This window comes from Vipera ursinii (genome assembly GCF_947247035.1).
Source record: "Vipera ursinii genome assembly, chromosome: 3".
Lineage (NCBI taxonomy): Eukaryota > Metazoa > Chordata > Lepidosauria > Squamata > Viperidae > Vipera > Vipera ursinii.
The window spans coordinates 193,692,939-193,715,428 of record NC_139516.1 but is presented as its reverse complement, the minus strand read 5'-3'; the positions used below and the strand labels follow the sequence as shown (position 1 = coordinate 193,715,428).

At 40.2% G+C, this 22,490-nt stretch overlaps 1 protein-coding gene across 1 annotated transcript in view; it reads left to right on the top strand.

Moving 5' to 3' along the window:
- Positions 1-9,576: 9,576 nt before the first annotated feature.
- The window catches only part of SYBU (syntabulin), a gene marked incomplete at both ends in the record, with an annotated part of 42,581 nt that continues 29,667 nt past the window's right edge, over positions 9,577-22,490 (top strand). Inside the window, 2 exons of the mRNA XM_083358184.1 lie at positions 9,577-9,603; positions 14,032-14,242. Coding sequence (XP_083214310.1) covers positions 9,577-9,603; positions 14,032-14,242 — 238 coding nt within the window. The remainder of the gene's footprint in view (positions 9,604-14,031; positions 14,243-22,490) is intronic.

Here is a 22,490-nt window from a genome sequence, read left to right as displayed (position 1 = left end):
AAAGTTAAAAATTCAATCACAATACAAGAAGTTAAAAACACAGTTTAAATTTAACAATACTGCTAAGCTTGTAAGCCGCCCTGAGTCTTCGGAGAAGGGCGGGATTTAAATGTAATAATAATAATAATAATAATAATAATAATAATAATAATAATAATAATAATAATAATAATAATAATAATAATAATAATAATAATAATAAAAATTGTTGTAATTCAGCGTGGTGGATCTTCATAGATCACCAAAATGCTGAGAGTCAGGGCAAAAGACAACTTTCAAGTAAGATGATGATGATGATGATCTTTTTAACCTAACCCATCCTGAATGTCAATTATCAGGTCTAGTTTGCAGGTTCTCATTAAACTTCCATCATTTGATACATGCAAATATCTATGTATATCTGTATGTCTATGTATGTATATGTGTGTGTACACACACACATACATACATACATACACACACACAAACAATGTACACACACCAACACATGTATGTATGTTGGATCATAGACATGGTAAATCAAGCATATTTTATTTGCTGAGCCATAATTAAAGCTAACCAGAATCATTCAATCTCAACCTGCCTATATATGAGACCCATTCTTTAGGGTAAAATATTCTTCAAGGGTTTTTTTTCAGTTGGTCTCCATTATGTCCTTGCAGCCACAGTAAATGCAGTCAGATATTGTCAGAACAGGGTCAGCGTGCAAATTATCTTGCTAGTCTGGATTTCATTTCATTTCTAAGAGGGCATCTCAAGCACCGTCTGCTTCCGTTCATCACCAATTCAGAGCATACTGCTTTACGTCACCCAGAGCAGTGCTGTTGCTAGGAGGAATGCAATGGAAGCTGTACCAAATCTGATTTTCATGCGTTCCAGAGAGCATTTCATAGGAGCCTGGATGTAGCCAATAGGGTAGCATGGTGATGCAGCTGTATGAATGAAAGATGGCTATGCTTAGTGCTCTTTAAATGAGCCAGGTAGTTTCTTATGAATGGCAGATTATTTCTGAAGCCTTGTTCATGTTTATTGGGGTGGGATGATAACAGGTGTAAGTACTTGGCAATAAATAAAAAGGAAAAATTCTCTTAAGCTCAAACATCACTTTAGTTTCCTTTGGCAATAATACAGAATTGGTTTGCCATTGCCTTTTTTGAAGTTCGTTTTCTATTTCCTAAGCCACTTTGGGTAGTTCTCAACTTACAACTGGTCATTTAGCAACTGCTCAAAGTTATGATGGACCTCCCCAAAGCTACTTAGAACCTGGATTCCAAGTTCCAATGCTTCCCCCCACCCCCACTCCGGTCACATGATTGCATTTTGGGCATTATGGCTTTCTGCAGTGTCCTGTCATAATTTATGATGTTCTTCTGTCAGAAACCAGTGTTTACTTCCAGTTTCCAGCAAAAAAACCCCACCCATTGTGGAGTATTGACTGACTAAAAAACTGCTGCAAAAAGATCGTAAAATTGGATGTTCACCTGTTTAATAACTAGCATGACTTATGACCGTGATCCTTGGATCAACTGCAGTTCTAAATCATGGACAATGAGTACTAATCTGGAATTGCTGAATGGTTTCCCATCCCATTAGTAACCAAATCTGACCCTGTTCGGTTTTTCAGATAAACCAAGGTGAGGCTTTCAAGATTCAATTCTTTATTCTCCTAGCAACTTTTGCAGAAATCCCAATGGTTCTTGCCTTCCAAAACTTCTTATGAATGTGGCATATTATAAGTACTGCATATAAAGAAACAGAAATGTAAGATTACAGATCTGCAGTGAGAATCTTCTACCTGAACCAGCAGGAGTGACCAACCTAGTACTCCATGCACAACACCTTTTGGAAATGTGAAAATTCAACAGTAGTCTTCCCCAGCAACAATGAGATACCCCTTCAACCATCGTTAAGTTCAACCCTGAAAAGAGACTTGGATAAAAAGTGATCTTCTCACCGCTCAGTCTCTTAGGCTGATCTTACAGCCATTTTCATATGAGCTCAAATAGTTTTACAAAAAAGCCTGTTAGCAGCAAATGCTGTTCACCATGGCAACGGAGCAAAGAGGATGCAAGAATAGAATCAGCATCCTCTTTGGTTTTCTCTCTTTCAGATTTACAAAGTCTTAGTCTGAGATTCCTTTATTCCATGTCTCAATCAAATAATTTACATGGTACTCAGTCAGGGAAATGGATAGATAAGCAAGTCACAATTGGGGCTGCCAGTCCAACAAACTAGGTAACTCTTAGTTAGAGAAAAACCTGACATAAGGATGGAAAAGGAACATTTTGTGTGCAGATGGCCTAAACTTTGACCCAGATGTCTTGGAAAGCAGATGATCACAAAAGTTTCCACTGTAAAATTTTTGGAAGATGCTAGAGGTCAGTGTGAACAATATTGATCTGTATGGGCCAATCATGTGAATTTTGAATGGCCATATATATTCAAAAGGTAATCCTTGCTACTGCATTTCCCATCTCATAAAGACTGTTATTTACCTTTTTCAATTGGCTTAGATTTTTTTTTGCCACTGGGATGGGGTGATGATCTGAAAATTATATCCATAAGGATTTGCACCCTGTTTATTTGCACCTTGGATGATACAAGTTTAATATCAGTCTTGTGCAGCATAGTTAAGAAGCTGTGACTCTCCATCTACTGCTGAGCTTCAAATTCCAGCAGCCCAGCATGACAAATTACAATGTCCCAGGAGTTGTAGATCAGTTTTATTTAAAGAGCTCCAGGATGCTCACTATTCTTGTTGAATTTAGTGTTAGACATTCAGTCTACACTGCCTTATATCTTTAGTGTATCGGCATGTTTTCTCCTGTTATTTTTTTTCCCAACTCTACTATCTAAGTAATCTGCTTTTGGGACAGAGGCAGGTGACTGGCAAAAGATTACTATGCCATAGAAGCAATTCATTCCTGTTCAGTTTGTGGATGAAATCAACGCACCTCCTTTTTGTAATATTTTTATCCTGTATTACAATTAGACCTTTCAGATTGTTTGTGCTACTTGAATCAGGGCTAATTACTGTTTTTAGTGTACTGCTTAGTTCTACACCAGTTTTGTGTGACATAAATCACCTTAAACGCATAGTTGAATGTTGACAAGCATTCAGATTAGACAATTTCAACAGAACTGGAGCTGTTGGAAAGAATCTCAGTAACTGATTTATGATGCTTGGGAAGCTTTCTACTCTGTCCTTGGTACTGAAATGTCAAAAGGTGAATAATTTCCACAAATCCAGGTCAGCGCTGGTTGATTTAATAAGTCAGTGCAAAACAGACTAAATCTGGATCCAAACTGTGTCTGTTTTTTGTGTGGCACCAATTTATCTTTTTTAAAAAAGAAAATGTACACATTTTGGACTTTGATTTTCTGTGTGGATTAAATGTAGCCAACTTTTAAGAACCTCAAAATATCTGGAGATCATCAGGTCTGAGGATGACTGTTTTAACATGAACACAAGCCAGGGGTAGGCAACCTTGGCTCTTTTATGACTTGCGGACTTCAACTCCCAGAATTCCTGAGCCAGCTTGGCTGGTTCAGGAATTCTGGGAGTTGAAGTCCACAAGTCATAAAAGAGCCAAGGTTGCCTACCCCTGCCACAGGCCATCACATAGTTCTTTGTACTAATAATGCCTTTAACAGGCCTCTGTATTTTCCAGAAGAAATTTGAAAAGGCATAATTTCTTATTTTTTTTAATTAATCATAATTAAAAATGGGCATTTGGCTTGAAGTTGTCAGATAAAATTAGCACTTGGAGAAGCAGCATAAGGATGAAAAGTGTGAACAGACAACAGGCTGCCAAAGAAAAGGGAACAGTTCTGTTTCCCCCCCCCAAAAAAAAAAGAACAAAGGAGGAAAAAAAAGAAAATATATTCCTATTTCAGAAAATCCAGGGACAAAATTTTAGAAACCAGACCTGTCAAATATTATTTCCATGGGTAATCCTCATTTAGTGACAACAATTGGGACTTGCAGCTTGGCCATTAAACAGAGTAGTCAATAATTGAAACGGTGACTGGGCTTATGATCTTACTTTGGCTTTCCTTTGCTTTACAGACTGAAGGATGTAAATGCACGAATTGGTCACAAAATTACTTTTTCATCACTGTCCTAACTACAAATAGTCACTGTCTGAGGCAGCTGCTAAATGAGGAGTACTTGTATTTACTATCAACAATTCTTTCTTCCTTAAGTGGAATCCAGTGAGCTGATCAAGGTCAGTATCATCACTAGATTCCATAGCCAAACAGAATCTGACCCTGGATCTCCTTCACCAAAGATCAAGAGGAGGATTGTAGTCCATTTTCTCTCCCTCCCTCTCCTGCCCTCCTTCAGACGTAAGGAATCCAGAGCTAAACATCCACAACAAATGGCTACTTGGGCTGTATGAAGTCTACCATTTCAAAAGGCATTTATGTCCATATTTTGGACAGCTGTCAGACAATCAGAGTGTCTTTCCCGAAGTTCAACAAACATCTAGACTGCAACACTTGAGTTCAATATAATCTGAGTTAAAACTAAAGGGTGAAATACTTTAAATCCAGGAAATCTAAATTTTAAAAAATCACACTATGACTCAGGGAAGCTAACTATCTTCCAAAACGTAACTCCTGGACTGAGTGTTTTATCTTTTCCAAGTTACTGATCCTATGCCATTCCTCCTCCCTTTTTTTAAAAAAATGATCATATTTATTAATTGGAAATATTTGGCAAATTATTCACTGTGGACATAATAAAAAGCCATTTGTAAATGCAAAGCAAGAACATCCTTATTATTAATAGCTTAATATTTAATATTAATATTTAATGCAGATGATACCACTCTAACTGCAGAAAGTGAAGAAGAACTAAAGAGCCTCTTGTTGCGGGTGAAGAAGGAGAGTGCAAACGTTGGGTTGAAACTTAACATTAAGAAAACCAAGATCATGGCATCCGGCCCTCTCAATTCCTGGCAAATAGATGGGGAAGAAGTGGAGGTAGTGACAGATTTTATTTTCCTGGGCTCCAAGATCACTGCAGATGGGGACTGTAGCCAAGAAATTAAAAGACGCTTGCTCCTCGGGAGGAAAGCCATGACAAATCTAGACAGCACACTAAAAAGCAGAGACATCACCCTGCCAACGAAAGTGCGTATAGTCAAGGCTATGGTCTTCCCAGTTGCAATGTATGGCTGTGAAAGTTGGACCATAAGAAGGGCTGAGCACCAAAGAATTGAAGCCTTTGAACTATGGTGCTGGAGAAGACTCCTGCGAGTCCCTTGGACTGCAAGGCGATCAAACTGGTCAGTCCTAGAGGAGATCAACCCTGACTGCTCTTTAGAAGGCCAGATCCTGAGGTTGAAATTCAAATACTTTGGCCACCTAATGAGAAGGAAGGACTCACTGGAGAAGAGCCTAATGCTGGGGAAGATTGAGAGCAAGAGAAGAAGGGGACGACAGAGAAGGAGGTGGCTGGATGGAGTCACAGAAGCAGTAGGCGTGAGCTTAAATGGACTCCAGAAGATGGTAGAGGACAGGAAGGCCTGGAGGAACATTGTCCATAGGGTCGCGATGGGTCAGACACGACTTCACAGCTAACAACAAATATTTAATAATAGTAAAAAGGAGGAGGAGGAAACATGTTCACGTCAGCTTGCCACTGCCCCACCCCAATGCTCTTTGTGGTGATTTGGGCCACTATCATGCAGTGTGGCACCCTGGATGTCAGATCCAAGGTCCTGTTCTATCTCACTGCCCCAATGAATCGGGGAAAGAAAACAGGGATTGCTCAACCCTCATTGCTTTGCCTAATTGTCCTTCATGGATGTTATTTGGAAGGTCAAGAAGAGCCAGTTTGATCTAGTTATTACATTTTCTACAGTCATCTATCACTACATTAACTATATTGTTAATTGAACATATGTATCCGGACAATAGCCTGTTTGTTAAAGAATGAAAGTGTTATTGGGGGACAACCCCAATGTTGATCCCAACCCTGTCCCCAACCCCAATCCTGATGCCAACCCCACCCTAAACCCTAATCCCTAACCCAACCCAATTTTATCCTTAACCCTATAAAATTCAATAAAATCCTTTATATTAAAAAAGGACACCAGGCTAGAAAGCAGGAGACCATGAGTTCAAGTCCTGCCTTAGCCATGGAAGCCAGCTGGGTGACTTTGGGCCAGTTATTTATTTTTTTTCTCAGCACAAACCGACTCACAGGGTTGTTGTTTTGGAGAAAATAAGACAAGGATGTTGTGCTGGATATGTTCACTGTTTTCAGTTATTTGTAGAAATAATAAAGATGGAAGGTAAATAAAGAAATAAAGAAATCTCTAGGTCGGCATGGCTTCCTGAATAGCTGGTACCATATGGGCATCTGGCTATTTCTTCTCCTAGAGTTCATACGTGAACCATACATAAACCTTGCAAAGTTCTCCAAGAACCTCTGAGGACTACAGAAAGAAGTGCTGATACTCTAAATAAATAAATGATACCGAGGAGAAGAGATGGAATGGCAATGTGACACACTCAGTGATGCAAGCTATTTCATTTGTCAGCACAACCTAAATGCGAAAAGATTTTTAAAATTTGACACGCACCTAAATTATTCAAGCTAGGGATATGGGTTTATTTGCTCAGGTGTCTATCTCACACTACAGTTACAAGGCACGGAGTAGGGTGAAGGTTTCCCTATGGAATTAACGATTTTGTTTTAACTGGATTTCTTCCTATATGAACCTGTGTAAAATGCCTCTCCCAAATCTCACACTCACTCATAAACAAGATGAAAAGGCATCATGGTACACTAAAGAGAAGCCAATAAAGCCTGCTCGGCTAGGTATTGGTTACCTGAAGGACTGTCATTTTTCCAACAGTTTCTACCCTTCCAGTCTGATCCAACAGATGGGACATGCTGCAAATGCAACGGGCAGGAACTAGAAGATGAACTTTTCCTGCTGTAGCCCCTGCTTTGTTAAATATTCTCCCCTTAGAATATAAAATGATCTCAACCCTGTTGGCTTTTCCCAATACTTAAAAAAGTTGGCTATGTAGCCAAGCCTGGGGTTCAGAATGTGTTAAGGGTCCATTATTTGTATTTACCAGCTGATGTTTATACATATTTATTTTGTGGATGTTTCCGTTGCTTTAATGTTTATATTTTAGAATTGCAAGCCACCCAGAGTCACTTGGCTGAGTTAGGAAGCTATAGAAATTGAATAAATAAATGGAAAATAAATAAATTGGGGCACCATAACTCAGCTGTTGCAAAAGCCTGTATTATGCCTGAAGAAAGTAAAGCCATATTTCTGGAACAGCCATTAGAGGGTACTAGAGACAAGTAATCTGCAGAAGTGATACACACTCTTCACCTCTAAATAGTAAACAATCAAGCCAATGTTAATTATCCAATTATCAGATATTCATCCCAATTAGGGATAGGCAGTGTTCAAAAATGATTGGTGAGACCACACATGAATGCAGTTCTTTGCTATTCATTAAAACAGTTCGATTCTTTTTAGCTTTTCCATGAGGATGAAAAATATGATCAAGAATCTCATCAGTTTAGTTGAGTGGATTTTTTTTCAGGCTTACTTGGAAAAAGTAAGTTTTTGTTCTGTTTTAATGGAGGAGAGCTTTTGCTCAAGCAAGATCCAAGCACTTGTTCATCAGGAAAGTTGTTCCTGATGGAACAATACTGTGCATTTGCAGTCACAATCTGACAGCAGCCACAAATTAAATACGTAAGTGAGCACCCTTTAATGGTTAAGATTACCATGGATACAGCCATTATCCTGCAAGACTTAGCCCATACCTCCTTCTAGGTATAACATACATTTTCCCAGTTGGGCTCTCCTCTCTAAGGGTTAATCAAGCCTTACCGTGCTTAGATTCCCAGCCCAGACATGCAGGAGTATATTGGGTGGGGGAGGAAGGGGATTGTCAAAATGTTCCCAAAGGTAGTCAGAACCCACGCTGCCTCTTTTTAATATGTGTTGTATACAGGTAGTCCTCACCTTGTGAATTTTGCCGCATTTCACGACCTTTTTGCCACAGCTGTTAAGTGAATCACTGCAGTGGTCAAATTAGTAACACAGTTGTTAAGGGAAACTGGTTCCCCCATTGAATTTGCTTGTCAGAAGTGATGATTGCATGATTTCGGGCTGCCCAATCGTCCATAAATATGAACCTGCTGAATTTTGATCACTTGACCACGGGGATACTGCAACGGGCGTTAAGGGTGCCATTGTAACTTTGAACGGTCACTAAATGAACTGTTTTGTAAGTCGAGGACTACCTGTATTAAATGATTCCTCTCACTCTCCCGGACACCCCTGCCAAGGCTCAATGGTTCTCACTGGCTGAGAAGACACGTAAAGCTAGCTACAAGTGGGGAGCTAAGAATAATTGGATTTAAAAAATTTGGGGAGGGGGGGAAGGCAGAGGAAAATTAGGGGCAGCCGGTCTGCAAACCGGGCACCTGGGTTTTTTTTTATCCAGGCATAGCAAAGATGGGGAAGAAATGGAGGTAGTGACAGATTTTATTTTCCTGGGCTCCAAGATCACTGCAGATGGGGACTGTAGCCAAGAAATTAAAAGACGCTTGCTCCTCGGGAGGAAAGCCATGGCAAATCTAGACAGCACACTAAAAAGCAGAGACATCACCCTCTCAACAAAAGTGCATATAGTCAAGGCTATGGTCTTCCCAGTTGCAATGTATGGCAGTGAAAGCTGGACCATAAAAAAGGCTGAGCGCCAAAGAATTGAGGCCTTTGAACTATGGTGCTGGAGAAGACTCCTGCGAGTCCCTTGGACTGCAAGGCGATCAAACCGGTCAGTCCTAGAGGAGATCAACCCTGACTGCTCTTTAGAAGGCCAGATCCTGAAGCTAAAACTCAAATACTTTGGCCACCTAATGAGAAGGAAAGACTCACTGGAGAAGAGCCTAATGCTGGGAAAGATTGAGGGCAATAGAAGAAGGGGACGACAGAGAATGAGGTGGCTGGATGGAGTCACTGAAGCAGTAGGCGTGAGCTTAAATGGACTCCAGAAGATGGTAGAGGACAGGAAGGCCTGGAGGAATGTTGTCCATAGGGTCGCGATGGGTCGGACACGACTTCGCAGCTAACAACAACAAGCAAAGAAGAGCAGGTCGCGACCGCCTTCCCAGACCGAGGAGCCGTTGCCTTTCACTCACACACTCACACACACACAAAATCTTCCCCGTTCACTGTGCCCGCGCACACCCCTTTTATCTCAGACGGCGCCGCCTCAATAGGCGGCCGGCACGATTCCCGCCTCCCTCCGCCGGCGGCAGCGATCTCAGGAGCCCCGACGAGTCAGCTCAGTCCGCCGCCCGCCAGCGACGGCGGAGCCGGCCTCTCCACGTGTCAGGGCGGGGCGAGCGGACGGCGAAGGCGGGGCTGGCCGGAGCTCAGGCTGCGGTGCGCCAGCACGGACGGCAGGCGGTGGGAGCGGCTGCGGCGTTGGCAGCCCCCCCCCGCTTCTCTCCTCTCTGCCACTTCGCCGTCCTTCGCGCAGGAGCCCAGCTTACTGTCTCCGCCAGGCGGGCCAGGCGGGATGGGGCCCCTCCGGGAAAGCGGCAAGGTGAGAGGGCGACGGGAGGGGGGGAGCGGAGAAGGGGAACCGGGGGGGGGGCAATTGCAGGGAGGGAGGAAAACCAAGGTAGGAGCCAGATCTCCTTTCCAACCTGCCCGTCTGTCTGCATGCTCCTCAGCTACCTAAAGACTCGAGCCCAGATGCACGCGCGACCCGTGCATGCCTACGTTCTGTGAAGTGGACAAACGCGTGGATTACCCGCTTCGGTACACAAGACAGAAAAGACCGCTGCTTCATCTTACCCCACCCAAACTCCCGCCACGCAAAATGCCCTTCGAGAAGCGGTGTTTAAATGCCAGGGGCGGGGGAGGGATGCTCGTCACCCCGATCGTGATTGACAGCTGCTCGACCGTCGGTGGGAAACTGCATGGGTTGGTTGATTGGTAGGATGATGGATGGATGGATGGATGGATGGATGGATGGATGGATGGATGGATGGATGGATGGACGGAGATTAAGTATTGGGCGGGGGGGCGGTAAGGATGAGGCTGCAGGACACCCTTATGGGTAGAAGCTGGACCTGATCCCTCCCCAGTTGAAGGTATGCATCCTTCACGCACCCACCCGCCCCACTTCCAAGGAGGCTGACATCATTTTCTGTGACTCTGCCTCTGCTGCGGATCTTTCTCTATAGAATGGGTGGGTGGGATCAAGCTCAAAAATAAATAACGTCAGCCCAAAGCTCAGAAAGGTACGGGCAGGGAGGTGGGGGTGGGGGGAAGGAGTAGAGAGAATGAAGCTCAACAATACATCATCTCAAAGCTGGATTGCCTCCCACCCCTTTCCCCATGTTGCTGAGTCTTTTGGGATTCCAGGGACCAGAGTGGTGGTGAAGAGTCAGGAGGACTCTGATAATTGTGTTTTGAGTCCCTCTTCCAGCTGAGGCACAGCAGAATAAATTCATTACTATTTCTCCCTGGTGATGCTGGCTGGGCCTCTGAGTCTCTCAATTAGGAAACAGTTTCTTTTGAAAGGTTAATATACCTTCATTCTTTGCATCTGACATTGGAGTTCATTTCTAAATAGAGTACCTTCCCCAAGGAAACAAAGCTAAGAACAATCTATTAACAATTAATATAATGTACCTTTTTGTGTTTCCAAGGTGAGTTGAAATATATGTGGATTTACTGCAAAAGAGCTAAGGTACAGTACGTTGACCAGATCTCTGTATAAACCCTAAGGGTTTTTGGACATTACAACAGTTCTTTGCTCAAAGACTGACCTTCAACTAGAAGCCCAGCTCTTCAATTGGAGCCCCCCTGTGAGTGGATCTCTATCAAACATTCATTACTCAGTAGAGTCAAGGACTGATCATGTGCCAAAAACCCCAGTCCCAAAATTAGACCGAAATTACACTTGATTTAATGAAACGTAAATGAATGATAATAATCATATTATGTAATGATATAGTGAGAATGATTGATTGATAAATTGAATGATTGCTAAAGGAATTGATGAAACAAAGACCTCAGAAATATTACCCAGTCAAGTTGCATTAACATCTGGAGATAACTACTAGAGAAACTCTTAACCATGGTAGCCCCTGAGTTTCAGCTTGTGTATCCTTAACTAATATGATAAACATGTTCATGGGCCCCTTTTTTCATGTTTATCAATTCTGATTTGACTTATTAAGGCATCCAGTGGCCCAATGCCAAAGTCATTAATGGAGTGAATGCTTAAGAACCACCTAAAATCAGTTCTAGTTGACCAAGGGGAAAGACCAGCCCAGCCTTGCCCAATCTTGAAAATGTTCAACTGGATCAGGTGGGAAACAAAAAATCCTAGGTCTGGAACCTAAACTGCGAGTTGGAAAAACATCATGAAAGCCATGGTGGACTACTTCTGTACCACTATTGAGAAAACAGCTTGGATGTGTCCATGTAGTCAACAGGAATCAAACTTAGCTCAAAGATTTTCCTATGAGATTACTATGATAGACTATGAAACTATTTTGTTTCTAGATAGTCTATCATGGGAACATCTAATATCTCCTTACCTGACAATATGATGCTCCTCAGGTGTATTTGAATTGTATTTGATAGGACAGTGTTTCTCTACCTTGGCAGCTTGAAGATGTGTGGACCAACTCCAGCAAACAAGCGCTGGTTGGGGAATTCTGGGAGTTGAACTCCACACATCTTCAAGGAATCACTGAATTAAGGGATTTTCTATGGAACACCACATTGGAGAAGGCCGATTTAGCTGCATCTCCGTTATTTCACAGATGTCTGAAAATGTTTGATGATTGAAAGTACCTCCTGTAGATGGAAAACCTCATCCTATTGCTGAGCCATAGACTTTTCCTTTTGTTTTTCTTTTTGAAGCAAATAATGTTATTGCTTAAATAAAACCATTAATTCATTTAATTTTTAATTTAATTAGGATTACAATAATTAATTCACAAAAGAAGATAGGGAACACAAAGACATACACACTGTTACAAGAATAGCAGAAAGGAAAAAAGGAAATGAGAAATACGCATAGGAAATCATTCAGCTTAATTTTTAAATACTTCGCTGTTTATTGATCATACGTTGAGTGATCATTCAGTTACATTGAAAAAAAGGAAGTTGGCAAACTGAAAGCAAACACATATTGGTGATTCAAAATAGTAAATTTGGAATCACATTGGCTTTCCAACACCCAAAACTGGCTTCTTTGCTCCCCTTACGCCTGTTCTTGATAAATCTATAATTCTTCATACATTGATAAATTTCAAAAAAAAGTAGTACACTTTTTAAACCAAGATGGGATCTATTCTGGGATAAACCCAACCATATGAATAAGTATATCCATGCTTAATTTATACTTCCAACCAAATAATGTTAGCTGTCAACTTTCTTAAACATTTTCTAGGATGTCAGTAAATTAGAAGAAAAATGATAAATGAGAATCATTAAATTATCTTTAAGACCATTATCAGTGAATCTATGTTTATAGGATATTGCAAATGTTTATTCCAGAATTCTTGAAAATAACTAATACTCTTTGTGTATTAAAAATATAGATATGGCATCATCCAAAACATGGAAAATATTGATAGTAATAGTAATAGCCAGTACATTTTGAAGCAACTGTAAAAATAATATTGCTTAATTGAAGATGAGAAGCCCATTCTATTTTAGGCAATTCAAACTCCAGTTAAAATAATTCATATGTTGGCAAAAAGCTGGTTTGAAATAGCTGATCACAACTTCCAACCTATAATTTTGCAAATGGGATCATTCAAGAATAAAAGTTAGTCTTGGGAATAAGGATTAAAAATACATTCCTGTCCCAAATTTATTTATTTATATTTGGGTGCAACCCAATTTCAAATCAACTCTGGGCTGTTCACTTAAGTAAATAAGATGTGATCTAGAAGGTTGCTCTTTCTGTACAAAAAAAATGCCAAAATTTAATATCTTTTCAATCCATTTTTAAAAATTAGAAATATTTTTACATAGAAGTAATATTCATTTTTATGTTATATTTTTACTACAGGAGTTATAGCTGTGTGATCAAAAATATATTTATATCCACAAATAAACTTTCCTTAGAATAAAAATTTACAGTTTTTTAAAAGAATTCAAGCAATAATTGAAAGCCAATTATTACAAATTGTCACAGAAGTATTAGAGTCTATAGGAAGAATATGGAGCTTCAGTTAATTGTGTAATCTGACAAATTATCAAATATTGGTGTAGAAAAATAGGTAGTTATTGGTAAGACCTAATGAGACATAATATAGTACAGCATGCATGAATAATTTGTATTCAATTCGAGAATTCTTGTACTGAAAGTTTCCTGTGTTTCATAGCAGGCCAGGTGCTTCAGTGTGATAAATCTGAAGATAAAGGAGGTCTTTTAGAAGTTATGAAGTATTATGATAAACAAAGAAATAATACCATTTGTAATAACTGTAGCAATAGGAAACCATAGTGTATTAATTCAATTAAAGTAAGAGAAATATCCACACAAGCAAGATTTATTTCAAAAATTACCACTGCACCTTATCAAAGGCTTTCTCTACATCCAATGATGCACAACATCCTCACTGATTTCAATAGTTTTGAATGTGTGCTCAGAACGTAATCTAAATGTACATATATGCATGCCAAAAGGCAATCATTGGCCTCCAAGCCAGATGGTTCATTGTTTTCAACCGGTGTGCTAATTACACAAGCTTTCATTGGATAAAATACAATGCCAGCAGCCATTTTGCTGATGTCATGTTATTAGTCAGGACATGGGTGTAAGTGGATCTAGGAAACAGTAGAGACAACTTTCAATAAAAGAGAATATCTGTAGCTCAGATAATGACCTGTGGAGTTCTTGGTGTTCCTTGAATGTGGTTTGTTTAATTGCAGAAGTTTCCTTACTCAGCTAGGGAGCGTCATCAGGGCAAGTGACACTACTATCTTTTCCCTTTAGAAAGAGCACAAGATGCAGGACAAGGAGTTTTGCCGCAGCCGGATTCCTCGTTTGGTACTTCGGCCTCATCACCCGCAGCAGCACTTCCCTTACCAGAAGGTGTCTCCAGCATCGGAATCCCCTTTTTCTGAAGAGGAAAGCAAAGAATTCAACCCTTTAAGCTCATCTGGAGGGTCTGCAAGAACAATCAGCAGCAACAGCTTTTGCTCAGGTATTACTGAAAAAAATGTTCTTCAGTTAGGATCAAGGGCTGTTTTTATCGTATCCTCATTGAATGATCTTAGTGGTCTTGTAATCCACCCTCCCCACCCGCCCAGAATGCAACTCTCAACTTTCCTTTATATATGAAAGTTGTCCTTTCTCCACCACTGGGGATAATCTGTAGCCATTGTGATGAGCAGTTATGAATTTATCAAACTTCCATCTAAAGATGTCCAAGTATGGATAGTTCTCAACTTACAACCATTTGCTTAGCAACTGTTCAAAGTTATGACTGCCCCCCCCCAAAAAAAAGCTAATTTCAACCTGGTTTGAAGGCTCCATTGTTCTTCCCCCTGCAGTCACACGATTGTATTTTGGACACTCAACCATCAGACTGCAGCTGTTTGCAATGGTCACATAATTGCAATTTACAGTGGTTTTGTCAAAAAACAGCATTTACTTCAGGTTTCCAACAAAAGACTCCTCATAGTGAAAGCCATCACATTCACTTTACAACTGCCACATTCACTTAATGACCACCGCAATAAAAGTTGTGAAATCAGGTCTAGTCACATGGTGACCTGTTTTACAAATGTCACGATTTATGACAGTTTACAAGGCTCCATTATGATCATAACTTGAAAACAATCGATATGGAATTCATTAACAAAACATAAACTGATGACCACTATTGAAAACTGTGATACAAAACCATCTTCTACACTACAGGATTTCCTAGCCATTCTGGCATATTTGGAAGTGTAAGCAAGCACTATCAATGTTGCTATGTTGGGCGTGGCCTGTATAAAACACCCTGGTCAAACTATTTGTCAAATCAAGTCATTTGTCTAGGAATCTGGATACATGCCGCAAGTAAAAGCAGAACCCCAAGATGCAGACCAACAACTTTCTGGCCACATAAATCTATTTCACAGAAAGACAGATTTGTAAAGAAGTTGCCCAAAATCTTGATTGTACAATAGACATGAGATCTCAGCCTCAAAACAGTAGACCATTTCTCTGAATGCACGTCTTTCTCCCATTTGTGTATCCTTCCTAAACACATATTACTGATACCTCTCTGATACCCATACTCAAATCTACATATATAGAACATTTCTGTTTTTCCTAAACCTCTCGTTTAGACTACTGCAATGCTCTCTACATGGGGCTGCCCTTGAGGACCACTCGGAGGCTTCAGCTGGTGCAGAATGCAGCCGCACGAGTTGTTTTGGGGGTCTCCCGATACTCCCATGTTACACCTCTGCTCCGTGAGCTGCATTGGCTTCCAGTTGCCCTCTGAGTGAGATTCAAGGTGCTGGTGATGACCTATAAAGCCCTACATGGCATGGGTCCGGATTACCTACGGGAGCACCTGCTGCCGGCGTCAACTTCCCTTCGTCCAGTGCGCTCCCACAGAGAGGGCCTCCTCAGGGTGCCACCGGTCAGAGAATGTCGACTGGTGAACCCCAGGGGGAGGGCATTCTCTGTGGGCGTGCCAGACCTTTGGAACCGCTTACCGGTTGAGCTCTGGATGGCTCCCGACCTTTGCTCCTTCCGCCGTGATCTGAAAACTTATTTATTCGAACAAGCCGGCCTGGTCTGATGGGTTTAGGGTTTTCATATTGATTTTAATTATCTATTGCATTGGGCATAATTATTTAATTTTCTTTTAACTTTTGTACCTTGTATTTTTGATATTTATTGCCCTGTACACCGCCCTGAGTCCTTCGGGAGAAGGGCGTTATATAAATCAAATAAATATAAATATAAATATAAACCAGATCTCTCAGCTACTTCTTCCCATTCCATTGGATCAACTTCCTCCTTTTCTTCAAACTTTTATAGGATCATCTCTCGCTTTCTCTGAGATTCTTCCTTACCAAATGGCAATGCAGTCCATTTTTCTCCTTTCCCAGATGACAAGAAATGGTCCACATATTAGTTTCCATACCTTTCCATTTAGTGATATTTTTCTTGGTGAAGTGAGGGAGGTCCATAGCTTCATACTCATCATGTTGCCTTTTCCCCAAATTAGAAAACTTTACAAAGGAGTTGGTGATAGAGAATAGGGTAGCCCTAACCAACCAATTCTAGATGTATGGAATTCTTGATAGGCAGTATCAGCTGAGAATGCTGAGGGTTGAAGGCCACACTGTCAGTTGTGAAGGATCAGAGTCACACATTAGTTTCAGTTCAGAAGATTTGTTGTTCAATCCTATCCCCAAGAATCTAGTCAACCAACATACAATATTTAATTTGCACCAGATAAGGGTCAATGGTATTCAAGAGAAGTTGGATTTAGACTGTTTGTGGGAACATAATGATTCTAGGCTGATGACTCACAAACTACTCCCTGGTTCTACCTGCTTTCCTCCTACACATACATTTGAAATGTACCAACTATAGTAAGTCTTTCTAAATTCTGGGAGGCCTGGGCAGGGATATCCACAGATGAGTGCATATACAAAGGGTCAGGGCTTTGATTGTACTATTACACCCACCATCTTGGCATAGACACCCCTGCATATTTCCTTCAATTCTTCGATTTCCTTTTCATTGCATTTTTGCCATTTTCTAGTTTTTTTTTCTACATAGTTTTTCACCCAGTAATGTCAGTGGCCTACCTAATGGGTCTGTGAATGCGAAACACAAGAATAATTATTCAAATATTATTTTAACTGGTTTAAGTGAATATCATTGCCTTGGATAAAAAGCACTGCTTTATCCAACAATTTCAAGTATTGAATTATTAATACCATAAAAAATCAAATATTAATGGAGTCACTTGAGCCAATTGCTCTATTCTTTGCCAATTAAACTTATGTTTCAATAAAGGAGAATATTTGTAGTTCAGGGTTAAAATCAGGGATCCTTGGTGCTCTCTGAGCTTGGTTGTTTTCTAGCAGATGTTTCATTACCCAAACTAGATAACACCATCAGTGCTTGTCTGAAGATGCAGCACCACTGGTGATGTTACCTAGTTTGCTTAATGAAATGTCTGCAAGAAAACAGCCAAGCTCAAAGAGCACCAAGAATTCCCCCAATCAGTTGGTTTGGTAAGTGATAACAATCACTAGGTTTGTCAAAAACATGTTTTCCCAAGAGGTACAGTTGTTTATTGCTTTCTTCTTCCAGATGCTGTTATGCTTCAGTACCTGCAGTAGAGCTAAAATCCTAGTTGATGAGATTCAATCCTAAGTATATGAAACATATTCCACTGCCTGAAATCGTATTCTGCTGTTTGAATTAGTAAACAATTATTTTAAAATCTGCCTGAAAAGATGGCGTAGCTCTTTCACTAAAGTTGCTGGGGTTTACACATTGTTGACAGCTGTTTAATGTTCCTTGGTCACGTCGTATAAAATATGCAAATTATTGAGGTTTCGCCAGCTTAATATATTCCAGATTGCCCTTCTTGGCTGAGGGATATGGGATGCTGTCCAAATAGTCACAAGGGCATCAAGATGGAAGGAATTACAAATTACGAAATTCTGATTTTATAATCTGTTAATGCTCTTTGACTTATTTAACTCATTAATATTGATGATCCACCAGAAACAAACTCTGACCTATGTCTGAGTCAATCTGTCAGCATAGTTGATTCTGGCAGATGTAGTATGCAAAAGGAAGAATATCTGTGTGGATTGTTAGAAGGGTGCTGTGGATTCAGTTTCTGAATTTGCTTTAGATAAAACCTACCAGTAGCATATTTAAACATTTATCACTGTGGAAGGTATCCTTATGATCCTGCAAAAAGGACAAGTGTGTTGCAAAAAGATGCTTGTTTGCATTCCCAGGTCTTCAAAGCACTTTTTGGTGATTAGAACTAAATTTCTGCACAGCCTTAAGCCTTAGGCAAGGATGGGGAATGAATGTTTCTCAGGCTAGTATTGAATGTCCAACTTCCAGCAAACCTAACCAACAGGTTAGAGGCAGGGAAGGTATTCTTCAGAAAGAGCAATGGCTACTAAATAATTCCTGGTAGTGGAAATGTGTGCTAGTTTGGATCTTGCAAAATATTGCAATTAGTACAAAGTTGCTTGAAGAAGATGCTTACCTTCTCATAAAATTCATCCTAGACCTGGGTGACTGTTTAGCCTTCTGAACTGATGCAAACCAGTTCAGATCAAATGAGTCTAAATCAATTCAAACCAATCTGGATGCTTTCTGTACTTATGTTTTAAAGACCATAATTGATATGAATCAAAGCTGGTCCAATCAGAGATTTGTTCTGAACTGATTTGGACATCCAAATTTCCTAAATCAATATGAATGCTCTAACTTAATCAAATGCCATTAATATGATTCTGTTATAGCCACCTATTTTTCAGTACTCCAGTATAGAAAATATATTGCAGTATTCTATGAAATTCAAACTAGGATAGCACTATTTCCAGAATACATACCATTTGAGTCAGTATAGACTATTGCATATCACTATAAAATTATAACCGAAAAGCATACTTGATGAATATGAACAAGGTCCATGCATAAGTATAACATGGTAAATCTTGCAAAATGATTACTGTACCTTCAAACCAGAGGCATACAGAAACAAAAATTAAGATTACTTAAAACATACCAAATTATATAGACCGATGTGCTGTACGAATATGGGAAAACCATGCAATTCACTCCCAGTCTGGATAATTGCTTCAGATGGTAATGTGTCTGTGACAGAATGCAAGTTTTTTGTTTATACTTTGAAATTTGCCAGTTAATTATCACATTATGATGCTTTCAGGCAGCGAACTGAATAGTTACCTCTGGACAGCAATCAATCTAGATCCGTGGTAGTAAACCTATGGCACTCATGCCACAGGTGGCACACAGAGCCCTATCTGTGAGCACACACGCCATTGCCCCAGTCCTAGACCTTCAGCTGGGTTTTATAAAACCTTTTCGCTTTAGGCCTCCACCGCCATGTACAAAAAAAAAAAAGAGGTTCAATCAGTCAGTCAATCAATTTCAACTTTTTGTGGGGCAAAAAAAGATCTCGCAAAGTTGGAATTGATTGATTGAACTTTTTAGTCCTACCCAGTCTGCCATTACCACAGCAACCATGCCCACCCAATGGGCCACGCCCACCCAATGGGCCATGCCCACCTGGCACCCGATGATACATAAGTGGGTTTTGGGTTGCAGTTTGGGCACTCGGTCTCTAAAAGGTTTGCCATCACTGATCTAGATTAACTTATCAGAGTTCTAGAATAAAAGAAATATTTTCAGTTGCTGAGCAATGTTATAACATGCCTTTGTATTTTTCAAACTGTAGGCTTGAATTGCCCTAGGTATTTGTGTAATAGATGGAAGAAGAGGGCAGAGTTAAATGTGTCATTAGTTTGGAACATTTTTGTGCTCCCACAAGAGATCTAAGTCTAGCTCCTTCCCTCATGAATTCTGTTGACCCTTACCAAGAGCCAATTTAGCTTTGACTGTTAGTTACCAGGTTCTTGTGTATAGGTAGAAATAATAAACTCTTCTGGACTTTAAACTCAGTGAATCCTCCTGGTTATTTGTGCCTGACAATTTTAGCATCACAAGTTGTTGTCTCATCTGCATCTCATGCTATTTCAGCTCTAGCCCTGAGAATATGGCTTCAGGCAATGCTTTTTAGAGGAAGTAACATTGCTGAATTCTGTAATTGGATGTTTGCTTGACTTGCATTTCATATCTGTTCTTTGGCAAGTGACCTCATAAGTAACTGTGGCTTACACATGAAAAAAAAATGATAAAAAAATAAGATTGGCTTGCAGAATTTTTCCATGAAGATGTTTAGTGATAGTATTTAGCATTTTGAATAATGTCCCCCAGCTGTCCCCAACCTACTAACCACTAAATGTACTGGAATGACCATCTCCAGAATGCCCAGCCATCGCTATGTTCACTGGCAGCTCTGATGCTTATAGACCAAACCATTTGATCAGAATTCAGAGAGCGTTATAGACATATTTCTTATGTTCTTAATCTTGCCAAGCTCAGTGAGACTTAACCTGATGATATGTACAAGGTTGCAATTACAATCTGGACTTTTCTGCCTAGATGAAGTCTCTGAATAGGCTTTGGCTTAAAGGATAGTTCAGTACATCCAGAATTGGTGTGTGCTGCAGAAGAGTTGAAATTCTGGTTTAATCTGTTTCTAGATAGCTTCTGTTCTGCAATAATGCTCTGATCACACAACATGTCCACAGTTGAGATTTGATGTCAACTTTGAGGCAGCATCGTTGAGGCTCAGCTATGCTGCAAAAGGGGTGTTGGTAGAAGGAACCATGCTAGGACATATTTGTTTGGGTGCACGAGGGGGGGGAATGGGGGAGAGGGGAGAAAATTGTCATTTTGCCAATTCTCATTGCATGTGAATCCCATTAACTAGATTTCATTAAAAACAAATGAAACAGACCCTTTCCAGCTGGGTATTAACATTCTGAAAAACTGAATAAATAGGAATTAGATACTCTTCTCTATTACCTCCACCCCTTTTTCACCCTTAGGTTTGGATTTCAGCTGCAGGATTCATATGTCAAGCTGAGAAAAAACATTCCCGCAGAAACATTTAGCTGGCTCGTTCATTTCAGATTATTTTCCAGTGTTAGCTCTGTTTTAATCTTAAGTTGCACAGCCACTTTGGAACAATTGAGGCATATTGGCTACCTGAGCTTTAAATTCTACCAGGATAGTTGTTCCAAATAAATGAAATAAAAATGAAGTTCTTCCCATTTTGGAACAGTTAAGCCATTTGCCTTAAGGCAGGGGTGTCAAACTGCCGGCCCGCCGGAGCATCACGGAGAAACCGCGCCCATCCCATTGTTGGCAATGGGAAAAAGTTCTGATACGTCGCACGACGTCACGTGACGTCGTGAGTTTGACATGCCTGCCTTAAGGGATCGAGAAGGAGATAGCAAGACGCTAAAGAAAATGTACTTAAATGTCCCAGCATTATAATTTTGTTTATCAGATCGCGAAGTCTATCATTAGCCTATCAAATTAGATATTTCTAATAAAATGTGCAATGTATTCTTTGTAATGCTGTGTTCACTGCTCAGGCCTGAGCTCTCTTGCAGATTAGTAATTTAATTTTAGAGAAGTAGTTGCACCTCAAAAGTGGCACACAATCAGACGCCTAGTGAGTACACAAGTTAACTTAATTAATGGTTATACAGTACATCTTGATAAGAATTGAATTTATAGCAAAATATGCACACATGCATTTGCTAGAAAGAAGTAGTCCTTGTTTAGCAACTGCCTCATACCACAATCATCCACAGTTACAACAGTGATGAAATAGTAATTTTGCAACCAGTCCTGACATTTACAACCTTTACAAATCTGTAAAGCAAATGAAAGCAGAAGATCATAAGCACAGTCACAGTTTCACTTAGCAACCATTTTGCTTAACTATCGGGTTTCCTTTTCCAGTTCTGGTCGCTAAACAAGGACTGCCTATTTATCCAGGTGGATATATGTGCCTTTATAGTTATCTTTAAATCAATTATATAAAATATATAGAAGAAAGTTTGTGCAAAGCAACTGTGTTTTTCTGGAACAAGAGAATGGAAATGGCCAAGGTGCAAATTTGGTCAGAACGTATAATGAATGCTGAAATAAAATCTGTGGAGGGATTGACTTATTCCCAAGCAATTCAATAAAAAACAAAACATTAAGAGCAGTCCTGATTGCAGTTTTCTGGGGCAGATAGATCACAAATGGTTCCAGAAGACAACATGCAGCTGCATTATGGGAGATAGCAAACATGCTACATTCCGCCTTAACTATGAAATCCAGCTGAGTAACTTTGAGCCAGTCACTCTCTGTCAATCCAACTGTAAGAAAAGAAGCACTAGAAACTGGGGCAGAGTTAAAAGAGGGATCAGCCTAGAATATCTACATAGTCTCAAGCAGTACTATTTGAAATAATAGAGACTAAGAGGAGACTAGACTGAAATGGTATAGGTTCTCCTGCTCGAGCAGAGGGCTGGACTAGAAGACCTCCAAGGTCCCTTCCAGCTCTATTCTATTTCAGAAAACACTTTTAGTTCAACACTTGTATCCAACTCCCCTTTAATTCCATTGGCCCGTATCTAACTCCAAGCAGGTGGCAATTGTTAATTTAGAAGATTCCTGTGGATAGGCAGTTTAGCAATAAATCAGTTAAATTGGGCCTTAATGTGTGGATCTTTTGTACCTAACACCATAGGATTGCTGCTGTGGGGAAAAATAGGAGGAGGAAGGTGTATTGGATATGTTAGCTGCACCTA